Raw genomic sequence first — 24,911 nt, 5'->3', positions numbered from 1 at the left:
TTAGAGATACGTTTAAATCCCTGTTAATAAGAGATTTTTTTGGTTCAAAATCGATAGGAACAAACTGCGAAGCTACCAATGTTCCAGATTTGTTTAATATTCGAGGATTAATAAACAAAATGAATAATTTTTGCTACGACCTGACCGAAACTGATGTAGAAATTTTTAATATATGTAAATATATTTCAAAATTACCAAATTATGAATTAGAAAAACATTATTGGTTATGTTTCTGGGTGGTTAGTCAAAAAAATTAAAAATATAATGTGCAATAAATGTAAATCGGCAATTATTAACACCGAAGTTGCTAATGGACATGAACATAATTTAATTACCGAAAGAGACTACGATATTCTCCAAAGAAAATTACAATATTGCAATTTAAATTTTATTCAAAATATTAACAGAATTTATAATATTTCCAAAATTGTATTAGGTAATTTAACTTCTCATACAAACATCAGATTCCAAATTTTAAAGATAATTCCTTATCATGTTAACTTTTCTTTTAAATGTTCTCATAAAGCAAAAATTGAAAACGAAATAATAACTAAAATTGTAAATTTAACAATAGATGTTACTACTAAGATGGCCCCTTGAGAACACAACACATTTTTAATGCTTTTAGCCTGGTTTTCAAAGTAACTTGTGAAAAGTTAAAATTTTTAAAGAATTTGCCCGAGTTTTCAAACTCACCCTTTTTTAAAAAAGTCAAAATTTTAAGAAATATATCCTGTTTTATCAAACGTGAATACGGTTTCGGCCAAGAAAAGTTACCATTTAAAAACACTTAAAATTCGCTTTTTTACTGTTTTTTTCTGTTGGGCTACTTCAGACCAAAATGATCATGATTTTGGCCAAACAAATTCCCCTTTTAAAAACACTCAAAATTAGGACTTTTTTCCTGTTAGGCCTCTTGAGAACACAGCTACTTTTCAAGGGTTAACAGATAAACAGAAAAATCGTAAAAAGACTCCCATTTTCAAAGGTTTTACCCTGTTTTGAATTTTGTACTAGTAGCCCCCTCAGAACACAACACATTTTTAATGATTTCAGTCTGGTTTTCAACGAAACTTTTAAAAAGTTAAAATTCGGACAAAGTCCTCCTGAGCGAAGCGAATTCCCCTTTTAAAAACACTTAAAATTCGTCTTTTAACCCTGTTTTTTCTGTTGGGCTGCTTCACAACAAAAATGTATTGGGCCACAAGCCCTTCGAAATACTTTGTTTTTTAAGCACTTTACCCCTATTGTAACTCTCTACTTAAAAAGTTAAAATTTGCCTTTTTTGCTCAGTTTTTCTATGATGGAGTCACTTCAGCAAACAATGGGGAGTGATAGATCACCCCCCATAAAATTCAATAGAATTTACACCAGTTTTCAAGACGGTTAAAAAAATGTTGATTTCCAAGGCTTTTAGACAAGTTTTTTTTCAACTTATATTTTGATTCTAAGATTAAATATTTTTTATAATAATTGGGGCAGCTCGAATTATTGAAAAACAAACAATTTGAAGATAAAATAGATTGGAAAAAGATATCAAAGCACCCAAAATTATCGGAAGACTTTATTCTTGAATTCTTTTATAAAGTTGATTGGGAAAGGGTATTAAAGTACCAAAAATTATCAGAAGATTTTATAAGAGAAGTTCATGACTTTTAGACCTGTGGAGTCGTAGAATTTGACGATAATAAGAGAGCAATAAAAAGAAATGAAGATGTTAAAAATATGTGATAGATCACAGACGATTAATTAGTTTTATTATTTGATCGATAAGACCACATTTAAATCCAAAAACTGTCAAGTCAAATTTATCAGATTTAACTAGTGTATTTGAAATATCATCAAATTCATAATACATTTTATCTTTAAAGAAATATAAATTTCTATATCTGAATGCTCTGCTTATATTTGGAGGTATTCCAGCAAATAATTCTGAAATAAGGCCATTTTTCTTTGATCTAAACAAACACTCATCAAACTCAATTTACAAGACTTTATCATCAAATATATATGTTTTTCCAGAATAAGTTCTAAATATTGCATCAATTCTTTTTCCTTTTGGTATTCCTAAATTTTCAATAGATTGACCGTTATATCCACTTTTAACATTAAAACTTGGAAAATCAATTAAATAATATAAATTTTTAACAACCATTAAAACATCGCCTAAAGGTCTTTGATAAATATGTGAAATTTCTTTAAAATCATTTGGTAAAAAATATAAATAATCTTTAATTAATTTTGGTTCTTTATCATAAGTCATGTCTTTTAAATTGACTAACCAAACATATTTCTTACAAAAGATATACATATGATGATTTGCAATTAAGAATGTATCAATTTCTTTATTAAAATCACATAAATTACTGAATATACCTCTAGGCTGATCTTCAGGGACGCTTTGCCCTACAGTAGGTTTAACTGTTGTTGTTGTTGGTATTAATTCATATTATAATCGTTCAGGTCTTCCATACAAATATTGAATTGCCCACACATCATCTTGTGATAAGTCAAAAATATCTCCAGTATAATAGGCATACATAATTGATTTATTATTGGCAGAATGTTCAATACCTAATGTATGTCCAATCTCATGTAATAATACAGTAAAAAAATTTGATTGTCCGTCTGGTGTATCACTTGGTTCACCAAAATACCAGTTTTCTGATTTATCAAAATGAATTCCTCGACATTCATCATTATTTGGAAAGAAACCGTGTGCTAATATATTTCCTTTTCCATCAAATTTATTGTTACATATTCCTTTTTGACAGCGAGCATTATTATAGTGTTGAAATGGTGTTTTAGCAAAAGAAATGACTATATTTGGTTTATTGCTATTATAGGAAAATTTTAAATTAGAAACAGACTGCCATTGATTAAATGCTTTTTGTGTCAATTCTTTCATATCAACTGTTGCTAAAGGAAAATACCATTTAAGACTTGTTTTATTCCATTTTTGATAATAAACTCTATATGCTGTTGGATTATCTTTATTTCCACATCTCGGTAGTTTAATCAAATCAAGTGTTTGTTGATTTAATATGTTCCATCAACAGGTAAATTGTAATATTCTTGAAACCTTATTAATGCTTCATTGGTATGCGAAGCACTAGTCAAGAACGTTTCTGTTAATGATGATTCATTACTATCTGAATACCCAAATTGTTCTAAATAACTTTGAATCTTTGATTCATCGTAAGGTTTTACTGAAGTTGTAATATTAACTTCATCTGAACTTTTTACAGTAGTGAGAAATAAGAAAAAAATAATATATTTCATTTATTAGAGTAAATTTAAATATCAAATTAAAAAAATGGAATATCTTTAGAAATAATTATATTACAAAAATAATCTTTAGACTTGAAGATCATATTATCTCTTTGTAGAGACACTCTTTGGTTTTTATCAAGAAAATATGAAACAGCGTCATATAACTCATATAACTTACTAATTTTTTATGACTCTGAAAATAAGTCAACAACGGATAAATATAACTTCAACCTTCCTTCTAAAATAAAGAATAATCCATTAGCTGGACCAACATCATCTGATTTACTTACAGCAATAACATCATACTTCTAATTAGCCTTTAAATCAAATAATTTAATTTCTTTTGGTTCTGTCATTTATTACAATAAAAATCAAATACCGTTTAAGTGAACTTTTTCTAGGTATTTCTCTCTGGGAAAATAATTAAAATTACTGACAAATTCCTCTTCACGTATATTTATTTCTTGTTCGTTTATTTTACCAGCTTTATACAAATGTGATAACTGTCTACAAAATTTATAAATCAACTTATATTCTTCAATTCTTTCTGATATTTTTAACCTCTTATCTAATATTTCTATAACCCCTGCACCAAGAGATAAACAAACAAGTGGAGGAAGGGCTAACGAAGATAATCCCGATGCACTAAATAATAATTTACTAATAGATAATCCGATTCCAATTTTATAAAAATATATGTAACTTTTTCTGTATACATACAAGCGTTTTTGTAGATATTTTTCCATTTATAACATACAAATATTCTGAATCAAAGATTCATCATGAAGGCATAACCGAATATTGAAATAGCATTTCATTGAATAGTCCCGAAGGGACGCTCATGAGTGGACTATGTCCACAAATTTTTTCTCATTGAAGCTACACGGTATCTGTTTAAAAGAATATAATATATCATAAAAATCTTTGCCTCTGTTTACATTAATTATTACGTATATACAGTAATGGCCACATAAAACAGAAGAATTCATTTGCAATTGTGTGCTGTTCCACGCAATATTTTTTCCGCTACTTAATAAATATGTTTTAATTTTTTCTGGTGGAGAAATACCAAAACTGTCAAAATATAAAATATTTCTTAAATATGGTTTGTTTACATAACATACCCAGTGTGAGCCGTAACGATTAGAGGGTTGAAAATTAATTATGCCTGATTCATCTTTTCTAATTTTTTTTGGTAACACGTCAATTGCAAAAACACCTCGAAAATTTCGCGTAGCTTCATGATTTTTCTCATTTTTCATAATATCAGATATTTCTATATTACTTAAGCCGTATTTCCTATCAATTTTATTCCTTGTCCATATGTCTCCGACGTCTTCGTTTTTTTTTTATTCTTTTTTAAACCATCTCCGAAGGCTTTTTGTGCTAATTTAGTACCTGCATATCCGGCTGCACCTAATCCCAATGCTTTGGCTGCAGCTATTGGGAAAATTGGCGAAGGGTGCGACATCTATCGTCGTTTGTCTAAAACGTCGAAACGGTGAACAACAAAAACGGCCTGTCTTTGAAAAGTGTTTTTGAACCGTTTTCGTTGTTGAATTTGGCAAATTAACAGTTTAAAATACTTCTACTTTGTGTCTAGACTTTTTCCCTGCTTAGGATAAAGTGATTTGTCGTTTTGTTTAATATTTAAATGGTCAAATGTCTCATATTATTCAAGAGTAAATTGGCAAGAAATGTTAACATAATTCAGCGAATCAGGCTCACTGACAATGTTAAATGTTAGAAGAAGCCTTCTAGTAACAATTTGTATCATGAGATACTGAAAATTGGTAGAAACGCACGCACTAAAAATATAAAAGTGAAAAAAGCCAAATACAGCTACGTTGATGTTGGTTTATAGGTTTCACTTGCAAAAAAATTGTTGGAAAACATTCAATTGCCACCGGTGCATCATTTCCCTGATTATTATATAAATATGTAACTTTCTTTTAAAACCAGAGCCGAATTACAGAATGAAATCGCCAAGAAATATTGATCTGAACCGCCAATAAGTCCACAGCAGCCTTCTATTAAATGTCCGAAGAATGCTTGTTTATTTAAGACAATTATCTGCATCGTATGGCATTTTAAATAAAGAAAAATGCAAATTTTTGTTGCTTGTTAGATACTGTTGTTCACCGTTAAAGCCGCCATTTTCCAGTTTAGTTGCGCCATCTGTTGACACCCGAATAGCCCCCAATTGCTGCAGGAATTAAAGCAGGCAAAAATCCACCTATCTGTGTTGGAGAAAATTTGATATCACAGTATTTCTTCTTGTCTTTTTTACATTTTTTAATTTCATCAATCTATTTTTCTCTCAATTTAATTGTTTTATTAGCTCTTTCTGTTAAATCAAATCTTATATTACAATCTATTCTTTTATCTTTGCAACTTTGGAGTTTTTTTATTTGATTAGGTGATAAATATACTTTATAATCAGTCATTTATTTAATTAAAAACTCGGCACAACCTCGTGAGCGTCCCTAAAAGGGACTACTGCTCCGCTGGCCAAAGGCGAACTCAGCGAAGCGTGAGGCAGGCTACTTCATTTCCAAATAAATCTTTTCATCTATGATATTCATATTTGCAATTCTTTGAGATTCAACTACAGCATATATACAGGGTCCGGCAACACTTGTGTCCACCCCCAAAATCGTCTTGACTTTTAAAGATAAAATTTTGAAAATTTGCATACGCTCACAGTTGACAAAGCTCTAGAAGCTGACGCAAAAATTTCTTTTTTATCACCAATAGTTTTGGCGTCGCGACGCCTTAAAAATGTAATTTTTATTTAATTGTAAGGGTTTGTGATATCAACCCCTAATTTAATTTTTTTTGAATATAAATGTGTTAAAAATATTTCAGTTGTTATTTTAGATTCAATGCAAATTGTTTTCAAAATTTGAGAAAAAAATGCTGTTTTATCAAGTTAGTTTTCAATTTCATTACGTCAAAGTTGGGAACTACGTTTACACCCATCTGTCAACATCTTGTGTCACAAATGACATCTATCCTTTGGCTCGCTTTAAATTGTAACAAAAGTCTTACTTGGTGAAATTGTCGCTTTGTCGATGTTACTTAACGATTTCTGGGGTCCATAAAGTGCAACTTGCCCGTGTTAATCAAAATTAACCTTTATAAGAGTGAATGAAGTGACTTGTGAAATTTTGGTGTAAACGTAGTTTGCCACTGTGCTGTCATAATTTTAAAAACTAACTTGATAAAACAGCGTTTTTTTCGCAAATTTTAAACACAATTTGCATTAGATTTAAAATAAAAACTTAGATATTTGTATCACTGTTATGTTGAAAAAAAAATTGAATTTGCGAATATTTCCGCAAAAACTCAAAAGTCGCTAAAAATTATACTTCTTAGGCGTCGCGACGCCAACCAAACCGTGATAAAAAACAAATTTTTACGTCAGCTTCTAGAGCTTTGTCAACTATGAGCGTATGCAAATTTTCAAAATTGTAACTTTAAAATTAAAGACTATTTTGGGGGTGGACACAAGTGTTGCCGGACCCTGTATAGTAATTAACATTTTGATAATCTTTTAATGTCCAATTAACTTCTAGTTCAGAAGATTTTGTTTTACTAAACAAATTTTCATCATTTTCTTTTGTTACATCAAAAGCAACAACTAAATATCGGTTACAAAAATCTTTATAGCTAACACACGTACCTTCATCCAAATCTTTTTTATAATTACATGAAAGGAATGCGGCATACAAACGTTGTAAATCCTTATTATTCACCAGATATTCATAAGTAGGATGTTGGGTACCATTGATTTTAATATTTATTCTTTCTAAATTCATATTATCAAAAACCATCATTGTCTTGGTAAAAATATCATTTCGGTCAGCTCTAGAAAAAACTATAAAAACTCTAGATATTTTATTTTGATTATTTACAACGCGCCAGTTTCCACTTCCAGAAGACCACAAATTACTACGGTAACAGTTCAGCGCATTCCATCCACAAAGAAAGTTAGAATTGCTAACTAATAATGAAGATAATATTTTTTCAGTTTCTAGTGAGGGTTTTGCTATTGGGTTCCACAAACTAATATCAGATATTTCATAATCATAATTTCCATCAACTTTAGCATGTAATATATTTTTCACTCGATTTTTACGTAATTCAATGCGAATTTTTCCATTCAAAACTTTGTTATAGTCTCGTACAAATCGGAAAATTTTAGATAAAGGAATAAATTTTGTAATAGTTTTTTCATCTTTTGTTAACAACCATCTCTCTAAATATCCTTTATTGAATGCAGAATTATTTGTGATTTTTGAAATAATAGTTTTTATATCAACATCTAAATCTTTAAATTTTTCAGATTTATTTTGCGCATCATATTTATATTGAGATGTATCTGCTGAATCTGCTGTGCCAACATGATGCTGAAGTATCAGATACATCTCCTGAAAATTCAATCAGATTTGAAATTAACGTAGCAACACCCACATAATTTGTTTCTTCTATTAATACCTCTTCATAGAATAGCCTCACATAGTCAAAATCATTGATTCCATTGTTTGATATAGTTGCATAATTATTTGGATCGTTTTTAATTTTAGATTTGACAAAAATATAAGCACCTGATAAATGTTTCCATCCGCTTATGTTAGTTTCGAGCGTATACTGTTCAAGTTCTTTCACATTGATATTACTTTCTCTTATTTCATTGTAAGTATAACTTTTTGTTGATTCATCAATTACAGGCATTTCATCAATACGCCATAAATTGTCTACAACGTTTTCCATTTATTTAAATAAAAAAGGGCATGCCCGGCTTACATTCTTTTAAAATGAATTAGGCATGTGAAGCGTGCGGAGCACTAGTCAAAGACCCTTTGTAAAAGCTAAACGTCATATCAGGATTCGAAAAATGTATATCTCTAATATGCCGTGGATTATTAATTTGCACACCATCTCCATCACAGTTTGGTATATCTTCTAGAGCATCTTTTACTCCATATTTAAATCTTTCTTCATCATAATTTTTTATAAAAATATCCATAGAGTTTTTTCTATTTTTTTTTATCTCATATTCAAATTGATTATTTTTGAGTATATCTGTAATTACATTTTCATACCACGTATAATCCGTTGTTCTTATTGTTTTCTGTGGCTTTATCAGATTTTTAATAGTATCCTTTGATTTTTTAGTTAGTCGATTTTTTGACCTAACCGTTTTTAATCCGTCGCCTCGTAAATGTTCATTCAACGATTTTTCTTTCATTTTGTTTAGAATGGGATTTATAATTTCCTCTTTATATGTAGAAAACGGCGGTGATTTTACGTATGTAGACGCTATATTTTTCAGCCCTGAAGTTACACCTTGAATGATATCCTCTTTATTATTTTTCCAAAAAGGTTTTAGTATATTGCGATATAAAAAGCCTAAAGCTGGTATAGCAAATTTTTTTATAGATTGAAAAATATTTCCACCTCTAATATCTCTGTGATATTTAAGACCAAACCCATATTGTTTCGGAAATAATTGTTTTCTATGAACGACAAGTACAATTGCGTCCAAAAATAATGCACCATGGTATGAACATAATATGCACCTAATTACAATACATTTTACCCTTTTAGAACTTTTGGGTTGGTCTGCTTGAGATCTGAGCGGTCAGTTTTTGTACAGGGGTGCGTCAGACATGGTATGAAGAACATTGAAAGAAATTTTGAATCTATGTTTGTATTCTTAATCAATGACCCCGATCCCACTATAAGTTGAATGCAATTAAATTAATCACGCATTTAATTAAGTTTGGTTGCTGAATTATTGATTATTCTAACGTTCATTTTTCTTCATACAATTCACTTTCATTGCTAAAATAATAAATTTTTGTACAATCGATCTTTAATTCTGATCAATAGTAAGTAACTAAGTATAGGCCGGTTTAACGCAATAATTTAATTGAAATTAAATTAAACTTGCAACTTCCGTCAACTTACATATGTCACTTTATCATAATGTTAAATATTTCATTTCATTCCAAATTGTTAGAGTAACAGTATCACTTTAGCAGTAGATTGTATAAAGGCACATTTAACAATCCTAGTGCTGTTAAAAATTTGGCAACAATATTAGTATTGTTAAATGTTTTACTGATTATGGCCAACTAGCATTTATAATTTTTGAAGCATCAATTTATACTTTTTCTCAAGTTTTAGTTTTTCAGATGTAAAAACCCCAATAACATTATTTGGTTTCGCAAAAATCTTTGATCAAAATTAAGGATTTAATTTTGTTTCTGTAAACCGGGTGTATATTTTTTTTAATTATTTGTCTGTAGCTAAAAAATATTGTTTTTTCAACTTTGACATAAAAATACATTTTCTGTCATTGTTTGAGACCTAAGAAATTCAAATTTTCTTAATTTTTTTTCACTAGTAATTAACTTATGTTTCTACTAACTAGTAAGTGAAAAAGCTACAAAACAATGAAAGCAAGTGATTTGACATGTCAGAATTGACAATTATATTTTTATTTAATTTAAGCGAAATTTGAAAAATTTCATACTGCACTTTTAAACTAATCTAAATTTTAATCATTCATCAACTCTATTATTACCATTTTATGACTACCCAGATGTGCTGGGACTTATACCTGCCCCGGCGAGGCCCTCAAAATGTTTTCCGATGCTGTTTGGAAATAATCAATGGGATGGTGCATTATTTTTGGACGCAATTGTACCATTTATTCTACAAGAAAGAATCAGGTAAGACGTCCCGAAAGGCGAAGACTGGCAGTGCCAGCCCAGAGGCGAAGCCAAAGACAATTACTGAATATCTAGAACAAAATTTAAGCACTCTCCATTAAAATTTATCAATTGATTTAGCTGATTTGTAACTGTAGAGGCCGATAGAGTAAACACGGTTTTTAGTTAGTAATGTTTAATGTAATATAAGTAGGATAATACAAAAAGTAAATCGAAGACCACGTGAACTTATGTTGTTCATCAAGAAGGAACGTTACGACTCGTTGTGGCGTGAGTGAAGCGCGTGGTGTCGCTCCAGTCGCTCCCGGGTTTCGGCGCCAACTTCAACACTCCCCCTCGAATGGAGCGTTATTTAGAGAAGAGACACCTAACTCCCTCAGGCATCTCTGGTGCTTTTCCTTTGATAGTCCCTTGGTCAGCACGTCAGCCGGCATTTTTTCTGATTCCAAATGCGTCAACTTGATGGTTTCTTCTTTGAGGACTTCTCTGATAAAATGATGTCTTATGTCGATGTGCTTTGTTCTGGCGTGGTGTACCGAGTTTTTGGACAGAAGTTGAGCTCCTCGGTTGTCGTTGTATATTCTAGTAGGTTGATGAACCGCTAAACCCACTTCTTGCAAGAATTTCCTCAGATAAATAGCTTCGCGTGTGGCCTCAGTTAGGCCCATGTATTCCGCTTCTGTTGAAGATAGGGCTACGGTGCGTTGTTTTCGAGATTCCCATGTTATAGCTGCTCCGGCTAATAAGAAAGCGTAGCCAGTGTATGACCTCCTGTCTACGTGACAGCCTGCCCAATCGGCATCGACATAACCTCTTAGTTCTTCTGTTGTCTTCTTATACCCAATTCCGAAATTGGCTGTTCCTTTTAAGTACCTTAAGACACGTTTTGCTGCGATCCAGTGTGTCTTATTGTAGCACGTGTTAAATTGGCTAAGGTGGCTCACAGCATATGAAATGTCTGGTCTTGTTGCCACTGCAATGTAGTTTAGTGCGCCTATGAGTTCTCTATAAGGCAGGTTCTCAGTATCTGTCGAATCTTCAGAACTCTTTGTTAACTTGGCACTTGTGTCAACAGGCGTAGAAACGGGATTACAATCCATCATGCCAAAACGTTTCAATACTTCATTGATGTAGCCCTTTTGTGACATGGAGTAACCGTCGTCGCCTTTCTTAATTTCTATTCCTAAACAATAGTTTACGTTTCCCAGGTTTTTCAGGTCGAAGTCTTTTCTCAGTTCATGGTGTATAAACTCTAAGTCTTCAGGGTCGTTGTAAGCCACCAAGATGTCGTCCACGTAAATCAACAGAACAATTTTTCCTTTGCGTTCGGTGAAATAAACGCATGGGTCTGCGTTTAAAGCTTTCATCCCCATGCTCTTCAGTTTATCGTCGAAGCGTTTGTTCCAGCGATTTCCGGCCTGTTTTAAACCGTAGAGAGACTTATTCAAATGGCAAACTTTATTCGGCTTCTTAATCTCTTCCAACATCTTCTTCGCCTTAATTATGATGGAAACGTTGGCTCTTCTGGAATCAATTATGTCGCGGAGGGATTCCGCTAACAATTTTGGTTGGTTCATGTAGATTTCTTCTTCTAAAGTGCCATTTAAATATGCTGTTGTGACGTCAAATTGATTTATTTTCAAATTCAGTTCCGTAGAAAGTGCGAGTAACAGTCTAACCGAACTTAGTCGAGCCACAGGTGCAAACGTGTCGTGGTAGTCTATGTCTGGACGTTGTGAAAAACCTCTTGCTACTACTCGTGCTTTTCTTCTTTGTATGGTCCCGTCCGGGTTGTATTTGTTTCTGAGAACCGTTCTACAGTCGATAATTCTTCTATCTTTGGGACGATCGACAATGTTCCAAGTGTCGTTTTCGATCAAACACTTTATTTCATCGGAGATGGCTTCATGCCATTCTTGTGAATCTGGTCCTTCCGTCGCCTCGCGCCAAGAGATTTCACCCATTAAAGCAAAATTGACTTCGTCTTCTGGTGTTTTTCTTTCGGTTAAAAATGGTTCGTTTACAGATTCTTCCGGTTCTGATTGGGACTCTTCATCTTCGGTAACGCTACTTTCGTTACATGTCGACCTCAAATTGTAGACTTTCTTTGGTCTGCCTCGCTCACCAGTCTTCAATTTCTTTGGTCTACCGGGCCCCCTTTTTGTTGTTTCTTGTGATGGACCCGGTGCATTTTCGTCTTCGGTTGGATCCGCATCAGTAGCAATTTCTGTTGGATCTGGATCAGGCAACGTTGTGACTGTCTTCGTCGTGGGGTTGAAGATGAATTCTATGACAGGTTCGCGTATTTCTTCGTCATCAGATGTTGGTTCTTCATACAAATTTCTAGGGGGTACATCTGACTTTTGCTGGTTCTTTGGCTCCCCCTTGAACATTCCCAAAAATTTAGTATCTCGTGAGATGATTACCTTGTTTGTCTCTGGCATCCATAGACGATAGCCCTTCGAACTTGCATCTACGCCGAGGAACCTTCCTTTCGTAGCTCGTGAATCAAATTTTCCTTTCCCTGGCTGCTTGTTTAACGAATAAACTTCTTCCCCGAATATTCTCAAGTGACTCAGGGATGGTCGTTCTCCGTGCCACAGTTCATAAGGTGTCTTCCCGTTCAAAGAAGTTGAGATGCATCGATTTCGGATATAATTCGCGTGGGCCACTGCTTTAGCCCAAAATTGTTCAGGAAGTTTTGACTGTCGTAGCATACATCTTGCCATTTCGACGAGTGTGCGGTTCTTCCTTTCGGCGACGCCGTTTTGTTGGGGGGTATATGCTACAGTGAGCCTTCGATGAATGCCCTCGTTCTTCAAAAACTTCTCGAAACTGTCGCTTTTGAATTCGGTACCATTATCTGATTGCAGCCGTTTCAAATTGCCTCCAGTCTGTCGCTCGACAGAGCGCAAATATTCCTTGAACGCTGCAAACACGTCTGATTTTCGTCGTAGAAATTTTACTTCCGTATACCTAGAATAATCGTCCGTAAATGTGACAAAATATTTTGCCTTTCCTTTCGATTCAGTTCGCATTGGCCCGCAAATGTCTGTGTGGACAATGTTTAACAACTCATCGCTTCTTCTTGAATTCTTTGGAAAAGGTTGCACGCTCAATTTATTCTCAAGACAGATTTCACATGAGGGCATATTCTCTTGGGTACCGAAGTCTAAACCTAAAACCGCTTCTTTTCTTCTCATTTCCAGAAGGTCTGATTTATTGAGATGACCCATACGCTGGTGCCAGACAGAAAGTTTCGACTGTTCTGGTGTTTTGTTGGTTGCGCCTGCAAACTCTTCTGTACATTCTTCCACGTAGTACAAGTTGCCTACCCTATCGGCCACCAGCAAAACATCCCCGTTTCTGTTCTTCACTGTTGCTCGTTTCTTCTCGAAGATGACGCTGTTGCCAGAGTCAACAATCTTCGATACCGACAGTAGGTTGGTTCTGAGATCAGGTACGTAGAGAGTGTTGTCCAATTTTACACGGCGATTTTTTGTTCCGTCGAACGCAACTATCTTTATGGTACCTTTCGCGCTGACTACGGTCGAAGCACTATTCGCCATGTTCACTTTGGTGTTTTTGGAAAGTTCTAACTGTTCAAATTTCGCGCGCTTGCCGCATAGGTGTGAAGTGCAACCGCTGTCCAAACACCATCTATCTTATTCGCCACTGGTTTTGCTGACCCTGTTGGCTTCTTCATTCGTTGAAGCGAAAAACGAGATTTCTCCGACGTCTTCTTCTTCGGCTAACGCCGTCCTCTGCTTCTCTGTTAATTTTACACGGCATTCCGCTGCTTTGTGGCCGACCCGCTTACAACGATGACATTTGAACTTAAATGTCAACTCTTCAGTTCTTCGCAGGGGTTTCTTCTTCATGTTTTTCGCGAACATCGCGTTGTCACCATTTTGAACTCTCTGCTGTCGCGTGTTGTTTTCGTCGATAATCTTGACCTTTAGAGTCTCGGGATCTGGCAAAACGTCCCTGGATTCTATGGCACACCGGAAATTATCATAGCTTTCTGGTAAACTATGTAGCAGCATTATTGATTGCAGGTCGTCGCATACTTCGATTTTTAACTCGGACAACTTATTGATCACATCGAAAAATTCATTTATGTGTCGGTTCACTTCCCCGTGTTCTTCTAGTCGAAGACTCATTAGTTTCTTCCATAGCGACGCCTTTCGGGCAGGCCCCTTTGACTCAAAAATGCTTTCTAACTTCAGTAAAATTTCATTCGACGTCTCGCAATTCCTTACTTGTTTGAGTTCGGCGTCGTTGATGGCCAGATACAAGTCTGCCTTCGCATTGTCGTCTTTTTCGCGCCATGATGAAAGCGCAGCCACTTGATTTGCGTCTTCTGGGTTCCTTATTTCTGGTCTGGGGGTTCGTCCAACCGCGTACGCCCATGTTTGGTTCTTGGTCATGACGGCTTGCATTCTCAGCTTCCACGTATCGTAGTTATCCCGGGATAACAGTGGAATGCGGGCCATGCTTCCCGACGCCATTGCCATTTCCATTACTTCCGGTACGCCCGTACAAAAATGGACTCACTCGCGATCACCCGTTTATTTAACTTCGCTCAAAAACTATTCACCCCGTGTTACCGCGACTTCTGGGCCCATAACCTGTAGAGGCCGATAGAGTAAACACGGTTTTTAGTTAGTAATGTTTAATGTAATATAAGTAGGATAATACAAAAAGTAAATCGAAGACCACGTGAACTTATGTTGTTCATCAAGAAGGAACGGTACGACTCGTTGTGGCGTGAGTGAAGCGCGTGGTGTCGCTCCAGTCGCTCCCGGGTTTCGGCGCCAACTTCAACAGTAACAGAAATGCGAATATGAAATATATAATCCGTACGATTAATTGGTAAATATTTTGGATGCGTTGGTTCACTATTAATTAAAGATCTAGGTGAAATATTTGGAGTAAAAGCGTATATAACATCACTTTTAAGATTGTTTTGATAACTAGATGAAATTAAGGAACAGTGAATCAAAATTTGATCAATATCTTTGGTGATATTACCAATTTTTGTTGCATAGTTTATTCCTTGTTTATATATTTTTTTATCAAATCCTAAAAGCTCATGAATCTTTCCGTGGGAAAAGTCAATTTCACAATCTATGTCGCGTATAATTAGCATAAAACGATTAGTTGCATAATTTACATCAAAATAAAACGGAGGTGTTTCAAACGTTCCAAAATATTCTTGGATATAATTATTTAATTCATTTTCATCGTACAGACCGTTTGGTAAGTTTAATATTTTCCAATCCTGTTCAACCTGAACCCCATCTTTTCTAATTTCATTTTGTTTATGCTCACGAGGGTCTTTAGACATGCGCTGCACTAGTCCCTTTAGGGACGACCTGTATTTTATTTCATTATTTTTATACTCTTCAGTAATGTTATCCCAATTATACCAGAGACTTGCTGTTTTTAAAGCAATTTCACCTTTTAATCCAGATAAATTAATAGGATTTTCAGAATAACTTATTTCAAAATCATTTTCTTTAGATCTGATGTGTATTAGGCTCATTTATTCAGTTTAAAAAAGCATGCCAAGTGTCGTGAATATCTTTCTGTGATCTGACTTTTTTATAAGTTTCATTTTAAACAATTTATCAAGTATTTCTACGCATTCATTATATACTTCAACTGAATCATTTCCAGCATTTTTTGACGCAATTAATAGATCAAGACGATCTACCATTTCATTCGGATCTGAAAAAATACGCGCAGTGCGCATGAAGGCCAAAGGCTGACCGCTTCCTGCTTGCTGTCTTTCATAGAAAGGAATTTTTCGAATATCTTCTAAAGCACGTTTATATTTTTTCAACTGTGAATACACATATTGTAAATTATCAATTTTTTCTTGCTCTTGTGATTTCTTTGCGTTTGTAATGTGTGCATTTAATGATTTTAATTTAGTTGATATTTCGGGTATAGTTGTATCAATTTTTGTATTTCGATTTCTAATGTCTAACGATAATAAATGTGAAGGTTTTTCAAATTTAAATTTTTTTTCAATAATATCAAAATTTAAATCTTTATCCGGATCTAAACTCAGAATTGCGGTATGCACAGAAGGTGATTTCGGTAATGATAATAATTGATCTGATTCGCCTGCGGAGCCGTAGTCCCTTTCAGGGACGCTTACATCATCGCCTTCGGTTTTGCCTCTGGGTTGGCCCTGCCAGCCTTTGGCCTGCGGACCGTTCTTTGATACATTTTCCTCGATTGCTAAAACATTGTTTTTGTCCAAATTCGCTTCGCCCGAATTATGAATGAGCGAAGCTAATTCAGTAATATTATCAAGTTTGTCAGTTATAGGCTTCTGTAGTTTTTTAATTTCTTCTTTTGTTAAATGATCTTTAAATTGCTTTAAATGGATCCTGTTTTTTATTATTTTACGATTTTTTAAAATAACGTCAATTATTTCAGCATGCGAAGCGCTAGTCCGCTTTGGGGACGCTTTGCCAGGCTTTGTAGACGTTTTACTATCAGTGCTAGTCATTTATATACAGTGAAAATAAAACCTCATTATATGGTTTTTATTTTATCTGTTGCATATTGTCAATATAAGTTAGTAAACACCAGCGCCATCTTGAATTATTTGCATCGACTATTTATAGAAACCTGTCTGCTACTAATCATAAGGCCATTCAAAATTTTTTTGAATTTTTGGATACGTTTTGAATTTATTGATTCGTTTTGAAATTTTTATTTTAAAAAACGTTTCGCTGTAATTCCCTTCGGTCATGAGCGCTTTGCGAGAATTTCGTCTTATTTAATCGGGATTCGAACACGTTGCGAAAGCGTGTGCACATGTTCAGAGAGCGACGCTTTAACTTTTGCGCTAACGCGGTTTAGCGATAAGTGTCCGCGGTTTGCATTATTTGTGTTAAATAAATAAATGGATTCTTTGCCTATTCATTTTATTAAAGCAGATGATAAAGAATATTATAACATTAGGACGAAGTGGTTCTGGTAAAACAAATACTGTTGTCAATCTTTTAAAATAATTATTTTTTGATACTTTTTATTTGTTTGCAAAAGATTTAGAAGAACCGTATTATCAATTATTACAAAATGTATTTGATGATGAAAAAATTCGTGGACAATCGTACTTTTCATCAGATATAGAAGACATTGTCGATGTAGACGAACTAGATAGAGATAAACAAAATTTGATTGTTGTTGATGATTTCGTAACGGAAAAAGATCAAAAGAGACTGATAGATTTAGCTATACGCGGAAGAAAAATGAATGCTTCAATGATTTATATAAAGCAGGATTGGTATAGAGTACCAAAATCGTTTACAATGTAATTATATTTCAATATTTCCTTCCTGTGACGGTAATGATATAAGTTTAATATTTAGAGAAAAGGGATTGGATAAGAAACTTAAGGAATATTATGAAAATAACAACAAAAGTTTTGATTGCTTAACTGTTGATTTTAAAACTCCTGAAATGAAATATAGGAAAAATTTTACGCCTATAAATGACATCTGAATACGCTCCGATCATAAAGTCCATAATAACTTAATTACAAAAGATGATTCAGAAAGCTTTTTAAAAATTGTTAAACCCGAATTAGAAAATATGATAAAAAAAGATGATTCAGACAGCGTTTTAAAAATTGTTAAACCAGAGATGGATAATATGATAAAAAAAGATGATTCAGAAAGCGTTTTAAAAATTGTTAAACCTGAACTCAGTAATATGATTACAAAAGATTCATTAAATCTAACCGCTACAAGAGGATATATTGATATTGGTAATAGAAGATTAGTTAAAACAGCTAATGCAATTGATAAGTATGATGTTGTTAATAAAGGGCAACTAGATGATACCTTAACCAATTATGGACATTATTCTTTTTTACAGTTTGTAGGAAAAATTCGTTTTATTAAAGAACATGAAGGACAAAAGGCTATTACTGCGCTTTTCATTTATTTTGATGGTGAAGGATTTATTAGATTGCCAATGAATGTGGAAGTTGTAAAATTCTACTCAACGGCTAATTTGAAAGATTTGAATATCAGTAATAATAAAGGAACAATAGATGTTTCTAAACCCTTTATTGTTAGAGAATCTGATCTTCTATCTTTTATGATAAAAAAGAAAAAGTAAACACGAACGAAAATTCGGGCGAAGCCCTCATGAGCGAAGCGAATCCACTGGATAACCATAATAAACCTTATCTATTAAGTACTCCAATTTTCTTTTATATGTTAGTCAAGTTTTCTGTATAACGCCTTTGACCTACGCACAATCGCTTCGCATGCTACGCACTAGTCACTGTGTGGACGCTCATGAGGGCTTCGCCTGAATTATTTACAAAATAAAATATGTATATATAAATGAAAAACAATATAGTAATCAATTTAAATGAAAATGGTATCTATACTGTCTGTTGTATAGTAAATGGTAAAGAAATTGAACTTACTCTGACAGAAGATGAAGAAGTTGAAATTTTACGAAAAATTGCTATTATATTATTAACAAAATTACCTTATGAAGAAATGAAAGAACCTCGGAAAGAACTTTTGAAAACATTTTTAAACTCTTTATAATTTTCATAATTATAAATGAATACTTATTGTGTTAAATGTAAAACAAACACAGGTAACAAAAATATAATTGTTAAAGAAGATAAAATGGGTAAGAATTATTACTCATCAGTATGTCTTGCATGCGGTAAAAAGAAAAGTACATATAAAAGAATCGGCCTGCGGAGCCGTGGTCCCTTTCAGGGACGCTCATGAATTAGAATCAAATAAATGGATTATTGTAAAATATGCAAAACGAAAACTAAATCCACTGGAGAACCAGAATTCGTGCGAAGCGCTCATGACCGAAGGGAATTTATTGTAAACTATAAACGCTGGAGAAGAATATCAACTTGCAGAAATTGTCAATCAGTGAAAAATAATTTTTCAAAATCACCTGAAGATATTTTAATTATTGAATTATTCAAACCTGCTAGGAAAAACTATGAAACACGAGCATTCCAACACAAAGGTATTGATGATACTTGGCAAATAGATATTTATGTTTTCTATAGACCAAAAGGTAAATCAGAAGATCCAAGTTATAATTGAAGAACAAAAGAGGCAAAACCTAAGACTGGCAGAGCCAGCCCAGAGCCAAAGGCGAAGACGAATGATTTTAATAAATTTAAAAAGATTAACAAGGAATTTATCTACATTCTAGTTGCTGAAGACACCTTTTCTAAATTTGTATGGGTAGAACCTTTAAAAACTAAATCAGGATTAGAAGTAGCTAATGCATTTGTAAAAATCATACAACAAGCGATTAAAGATAAACACAATCCGCCAAAAAATTTACATGCTGATAAAGGAAAAGAGTTTTATAATAAAGATATGAGGATCGTTTTAAATAAATACAATATCAATCTTTACAGTACAGGAACAAAAAATAAAGCTTTCTTTGTTGAGAGGTTCAACCGTACTTTAGGAAATAAATTCAAGCCAATATTATATGACAGTTTTGATTGGATTTCACCACTTCCAAAAATTATAAAATCCTATAACAATTCTTATCATACTACTATTAAAATGAAACCAAAAGATGTAAATAAAAGAAATGAAAGAAAATTGCTAGAAACCGTATATATGATTACATTAACAAATAAAAAATTTGAAGTTGGCGATAGAATTAGATTATCTAATATGGTTAACGTATATCGTAACAAATTAAAAACAAATTGGACAGAAGAAATATTTACAGTTGTAGAAAAACGTGTATATAATGTTTGGATTTATTTTGTTTCTGATCTTAATGGTGAAAAAATTAAAGAGGGTATATACGAAGCAGAAATGCAACTAACATTATTATAAGCATTATTGAAATAATACAAATAAAAATAAATTTAATTTTTTTCTTTTCTTTTTTTAATTCAACAATCTTTAAGTTTGCCTTGATTAATAAATTCGCTGTATTCATTTATTAACTAGAGAAAGAGTGTTTGCTAAACGTCTTTTTGCTCTTTATTGTTATACCTAATAACAGGATGTTTATTCAGTAATGCATTTATTTTTTCTTCATCATAACTATTTACATCTTTTAATTCTTGTTCCAATACATTAATTTTGTTATCTTTATGTTCTATTTCTTCATCCATCTTTTCTATTGTTTCAACTGCAGCATTTCCTAATTCATTTAAAATTCTGTTTTCCATATACAGTTGATTAGATGCTTTAACTTTATTGCCAACAGATAAATTATTAAACTCAATGCAGTCTTTTTTTATTCTATTTTGAATAATTTTTAGCTGATTTTTGTCTGCAACATCAATTAGTGCCATTATTTATTAGATAGGGAATTCATAGTCTTATTAAAATTTTTATCAAATTCTTTCAGCTTCTTTTGTACTGCCAGCTTTCAGGGACGCTTTGTAATCTGATTGGGATGTGTTTAATTTGTGTTTAGATTTAATTTGCTTTTGTTTTTTGTTATATTGTTCTATATTGTTTGATTTTTTGTTATGTTTAATTAATGTTTCACCAGTGAAAAATTTTATTTGATTCCTAATTGTATTTTCACCAATTTTATTCTGTTTAGCAAACTCTTTTAAGGTAATAGTTTTAGAAGTAGGGTCTCCTTTTTGTGCTAAAAAATTTAATGCTAATTGTCTTGATCGCATATTATTTAAATTCTTCACTGACGGAATACTAGACTCTGTTAATGTGTAATCTTTTTTAATTATTATGTTTATCTTTTGTTTAGCTGACTGTTCCCTTTTGGTATTATGAGTCATTTATTATGAAATAATATCTTCCTAATAAATGGATAAAAAAGTTTGTAAAAACTGCAATACTGAAAAAGATTTGGACAATTTTTATCCAAATAAAAAAAGCAGAGGTGGTTATTCAACTTTGTGTAACATATGTTGGAATAAACAATATAGAGGTAAAAAAGTATTATGTAAGTGCGGTAAATTAGTAGGAAAGCAATACTATCCAAAACATATCTTACTAACATATTATAATCATTGATAAAGTTTAAGAGTTTTGAAAAAAATATTTTGCAAAAACTTTTTTCTTATAAATGGAGATACAGAAAGATCAACTTCTTAAAATGAGTCTTGAGGAAATTGTAAAACTTACTAAAGGGGATTTAAAAAAAGTGGGTGAGATAATTGAACAAATTAATAAAGATATCCCGTCCTCGAGTTCACCTTTGGCCAGCGGAGCAGTAGTCCCTTTTAGGGACGCCCACGAAGCTTTGCAGAGTTCAGCGAAGTCTCACAATGAATCGTCATTGATGAATAAACATTTTTTAACACCAACATCAGATAATGAAATTGTACTAAATAAACTAAATTTGAAAAAATTAAAAACCATTGCAAGAAGGCAAGGTTTAAAGAACTACTCAAAATATAACTCAAAAACTAAATCAGATCTTGTAAAATTAATTTTAAAAGAAGAACTCAATGCTGGAGATTGGCATAACAAACTAAGCAGGATTAGTATTAAAAAATTAAAATCAATTGCTAGCAAACTAAACTTAAACATAAAGAGAAATAGTAAAAAAATAGATCTATTGAATCAAATTTCAGATAATGTAAACAATGATAATATAAACATTCTTCTCAACGAAATCAAATCGCCTAGTTTAAAAGAATTATTGAAAGAACAACCGAAGACTGGCAGAGCCAGCCCAGAGCCAAAGGCGAAGACAAATCTGTATCAAACGTTAAAAGAACTAAGAAAAATTGCTAAAGAAAGAAATATTAAAGGTTACTCAAAAATGAAAAAGGCAGAATTATTACAAAAAATTGGTGAGCAATCTTTTGCATTCGAAGATAGTTATTTTATAGAGTTTTCAAAAAAACCTAAAATTAAAATAATAGAAACAAAAGCTGAATACAGCAAAAAATGGAAGAAACATGAAGTTTACTATAAAGTTATATTATTGAAAGACAGGCGAGGATTCGAGTCTGATCTTTCAGACATAATTATGAAAAAAATTACTGTCATTAGAGAGGGTTTAAATGAAATGATTGAAATAGTAAAAGAGAAAACAAATTTCAAAGAAGGAGATTTATTAAACATAGTAGTTAATCACAATGATCTTTGGTCCCCTATTTCCACAGGGTTATCAAGAACTTCTGAAATTGATAATTTATTAAACAAAATTCAAAGTATCTTAACTTCAAATCAAGATTTAGATATATACGGTTGTACATTTCATGTAGAAGTTGTTAATATGCCTAGAGGTGCTACTAACGCTAAAAGATTGTTAAATATAGCAGAAGACTCAAGAACAAAGAAAAGTATAACACAAATAAAAAATAAAGATAGATTATGTTGTCCAAGAGCCGTTATTGTTGGATTAACTTATCATACAAACATTATACTCGGTAAGGAATATAATGATAATGAATTAAAATATATAAGAATGGGAAGAAATTTACAAACAACTTTAGCTCAAGAGCTATGTAATCAGCTTGAAGAATATAATGAAGAGTATTTTACCTTACATGATATTGCAAGTATAGAAAAAGTATTAAATATTCAAATAAAAGTCGTAGCAGCGGAATGCTTTAATTCCATAATATATTCGGGGCCCGAAAAAGATATAAAAATATATTTATATAAAAATGGAAATCATTTTGATACAATTGGTAGTATGACAGCTTTCTATGGTCAATCTTATTATTGTAAAAAATGTGATAAACCATATCAAAACAAAGATAAACATAAATGCAAAACAAAGGATAAAACATGCATAATGTGTTTCAAATCTAATCACAAAGAAGACTCTGCTAAAAGAATATATTGCGAAAAATGCAATAGATACTGTTTTAATCAAGAATGTTTAGAAAATCATTCTGAAGTTTGTGAAAGATTTCATAAATGCTTAAAGTGTAATAAAATACTCAAAAGAGGTGATAAAATGGTTGACGAAGGTAAAAAAATGATTGAAGAAGGAAATAGATTAATTTGTACAAAACCGAAAATGGTCCAAAAATGTAATAAAATTATTGAAAGAGGTAATAAAATAATAGAAGAGGGTAGTAAAGAACACAAATGTGGCTGGGAAAAATGTAGAAATTGTTATAAAGAGGTTGAAATACGTAAACATAAATGTTACATGCAATGGAAGCGGCAAAAAGGTGGAATCTGTCAAACAAAAATAAAAGACTGGCAGGGCCAGCCCAGAGGCAAAGCCGAAGACGGTGGTGAAGAATACAAAGTAAAAGGATGCCGAAACTGCAGTAAAATAGGTTGTACCGTAACTTTTCCTGATAAAACAAACATAAGAGTAAAATCTCACATTTATCAATGTAAAGAATGTAAAAATTGTGTTAAAATACCAAGAAAGATCGAAAACGGTTATCAATGTCTTAATTGCGGATGTTCATTTAATACAACTAAATGCTCTTACACACAAAAATATTTATTCTTTGATTATGAGGCGATGCAAGAAACGGGCAAACACGTACCTAATTTAGTTATAGCTCACGATTTTTACGGTAATGTTGATTCTTTTGAGACTAACAGAGATTTCTGTAAATGGTTAGTTTCTAGAGATCATAAAGGATACACAGCTATTGCACATTATGGCAAAGGCTATGATTCTTACTTTATTCTAAAATATTGCGTTGAAAACGGTATTAAACCTTTCTGCATATATAATGGATCTAAAATAATGTTAATGGAAATAAAATCAATTAATTTAAGAATTATTGATAGTAGTAATTTTGTTCAATGACCTTTAAAAAACTTCCCCAAAACATTCGGCCTAAACGAACTTAAAAAAGGTTATTTTCCACATTTTTTCAATACAATACAAACAGAAAATCAGAACTATATTGGAAAAATACCAAATACAAAATACTATGGTATTAATTCTATGAAAATAAAAGATAGGCAAGAGTTTTTAGAATGGCATAAACAAAAAAGAAAAGAAAATTATTTATTTGATTTTAAAAATGGACTTTATGATTATTGTAATTCTGATGTGGATATATTAAGAAGAGGATGTCTTGAATTAAGAAAACAATTTCTAGAAATAGCTAACATAGATCCTTTTAGATACATTACAATTGCAGGTGTTTGTATGGCTATATATAGATCGAAATATATTAAGAAAGATACAATTGCAGTTGTTGATAATCTAAAAAAAGATCAATATTCTCAACAATCAATTTCTTGGTTGAATAGTTTTCATAATCCAAATATAAAACATGCATTAAACGATGGTGAAGTGAGAATATGTGGATCAAAAGTTGATGGCTTTGATGAAAAAACGAATACAGTCTATCAATATCACGGTTGTTTTTGGCATGGTTGTACAGAATGTTATAGTTCAGATTTTATTAATAATAAGAATAAAACAACTATGGAAGATCTTTATGAACAAACAATAGAAAGAAGCGAGCAAATAAAAAAAGCTGGCTATAATTTAATAGAAATGTGGGAATGCAATTGGATTAAATCTAAAGAATATAAAGAAGAAATGAAACAAACTAAAAGCAAATATAAAGAAATTAAAGAACTTAATCCTAGAAATGCGTTCTTCGGAGGAAGAACTAATGCTACAAAACTAAAAGTTAATGGAAAGAAAATGAAATATATAGATATTTGTAGTTTATATCCAACAGTACAATGTTATGATGATTATCCAGTTGGACATCCTACTAAAATATTCAAACCTCCTACATATAATTCAAAATGGTATGGTTTAATAAAATGTGCAATTTTACCACCAAGAGGTTTGTATCACCCTGTTTTACCTGTTAAAAATAAAAGGAAATCTGGCGATGAAAAACTAACATTTCCATTAAGTCAATTGTGTGCAAAATTAAATATTCAAAAAGATAAATGTACTCATACGGAATCTCAATGA

At 32.2% G+C, this 24,911-nt stretch overlaps 2 protein-coding genes and 1 pseudogene across 2 annotated transcripts; 2 read left to right on the top strand and 1 right to left on the bottom strand.

Annotated features, from left to right (window-relative positions):
• Positions 1-1,735: 1,735 nt before the first annotated feature.
• LOC148166803 (matrix metalloproteinase-18-like) lies at positions 1,736-3,574 on the bottom strand. Its single transcript, XM_088048448.1, has 8 exons — positions 3,564-3,574; positions 3,505-3,511; positions 3,347-3,437; positions 3,083-3,233; positions 2,475-3,005; positions 2,283-2,399; positions 1,989-2,114; positions 1,736-1,958 (listed from the first exon to the last, which is right to left on the bottom strand). The coding sequence occupies exons 1-8, from the start codon at positions 3,572-3,574 to the stop codon at positions 1,736-1,738; spliced, it is 1,257 nt and encodes a 418-aa protein (XP_087904574.1).
• Positions 3,575-17,117: 13,543 nt separating this feature from the next.
• LOC148166802 (uncharacterized) lies at positions 17,118-18,286 on the top strand (annotated as a pseudogene).
• Positions 18,287-21,104: 2,818 nt separating this feature from the next.
• Positions 21,105-24,911, top strand: LOC148166801 (uncharacterized). Its single transcript, XM_088048446.1, has 4 exons — positions 21,105-21,182; positions 21,288-23,754; positions 23,824-24,478; positions 24,539-24,911. The coding sequence occupies exons 1-4, from the start codon at positions 21,105-21,107 to the stop codon at positions 24,909-24,911; spliced, it is 3,573 nt and encodes a 1,190-aa protein (XP_087904572.1).

The sequence above is a fragment of the Gnatocerus cornutus genome, unplaced genomic scaffold (assembly GCF_029298725.1).
Source record: "Gnatocerus cornutus isolate USDA-ARS CGAHR unplaced genomic scaffold, icGnaCorn1.1 Chromosome13, whole genome shotgun sequence".
In the NCBI taxonomy this organism is placed as follows: Eukaryota; Metazoa; Arthropoda; class Insecta; order Coleoptera; family Tenebrionidae; genus Gnatocerus; species Gnatocerus cornutus.
This window is presented reverse-complemented; position numbering and strand designations above follow the sequence as displayed.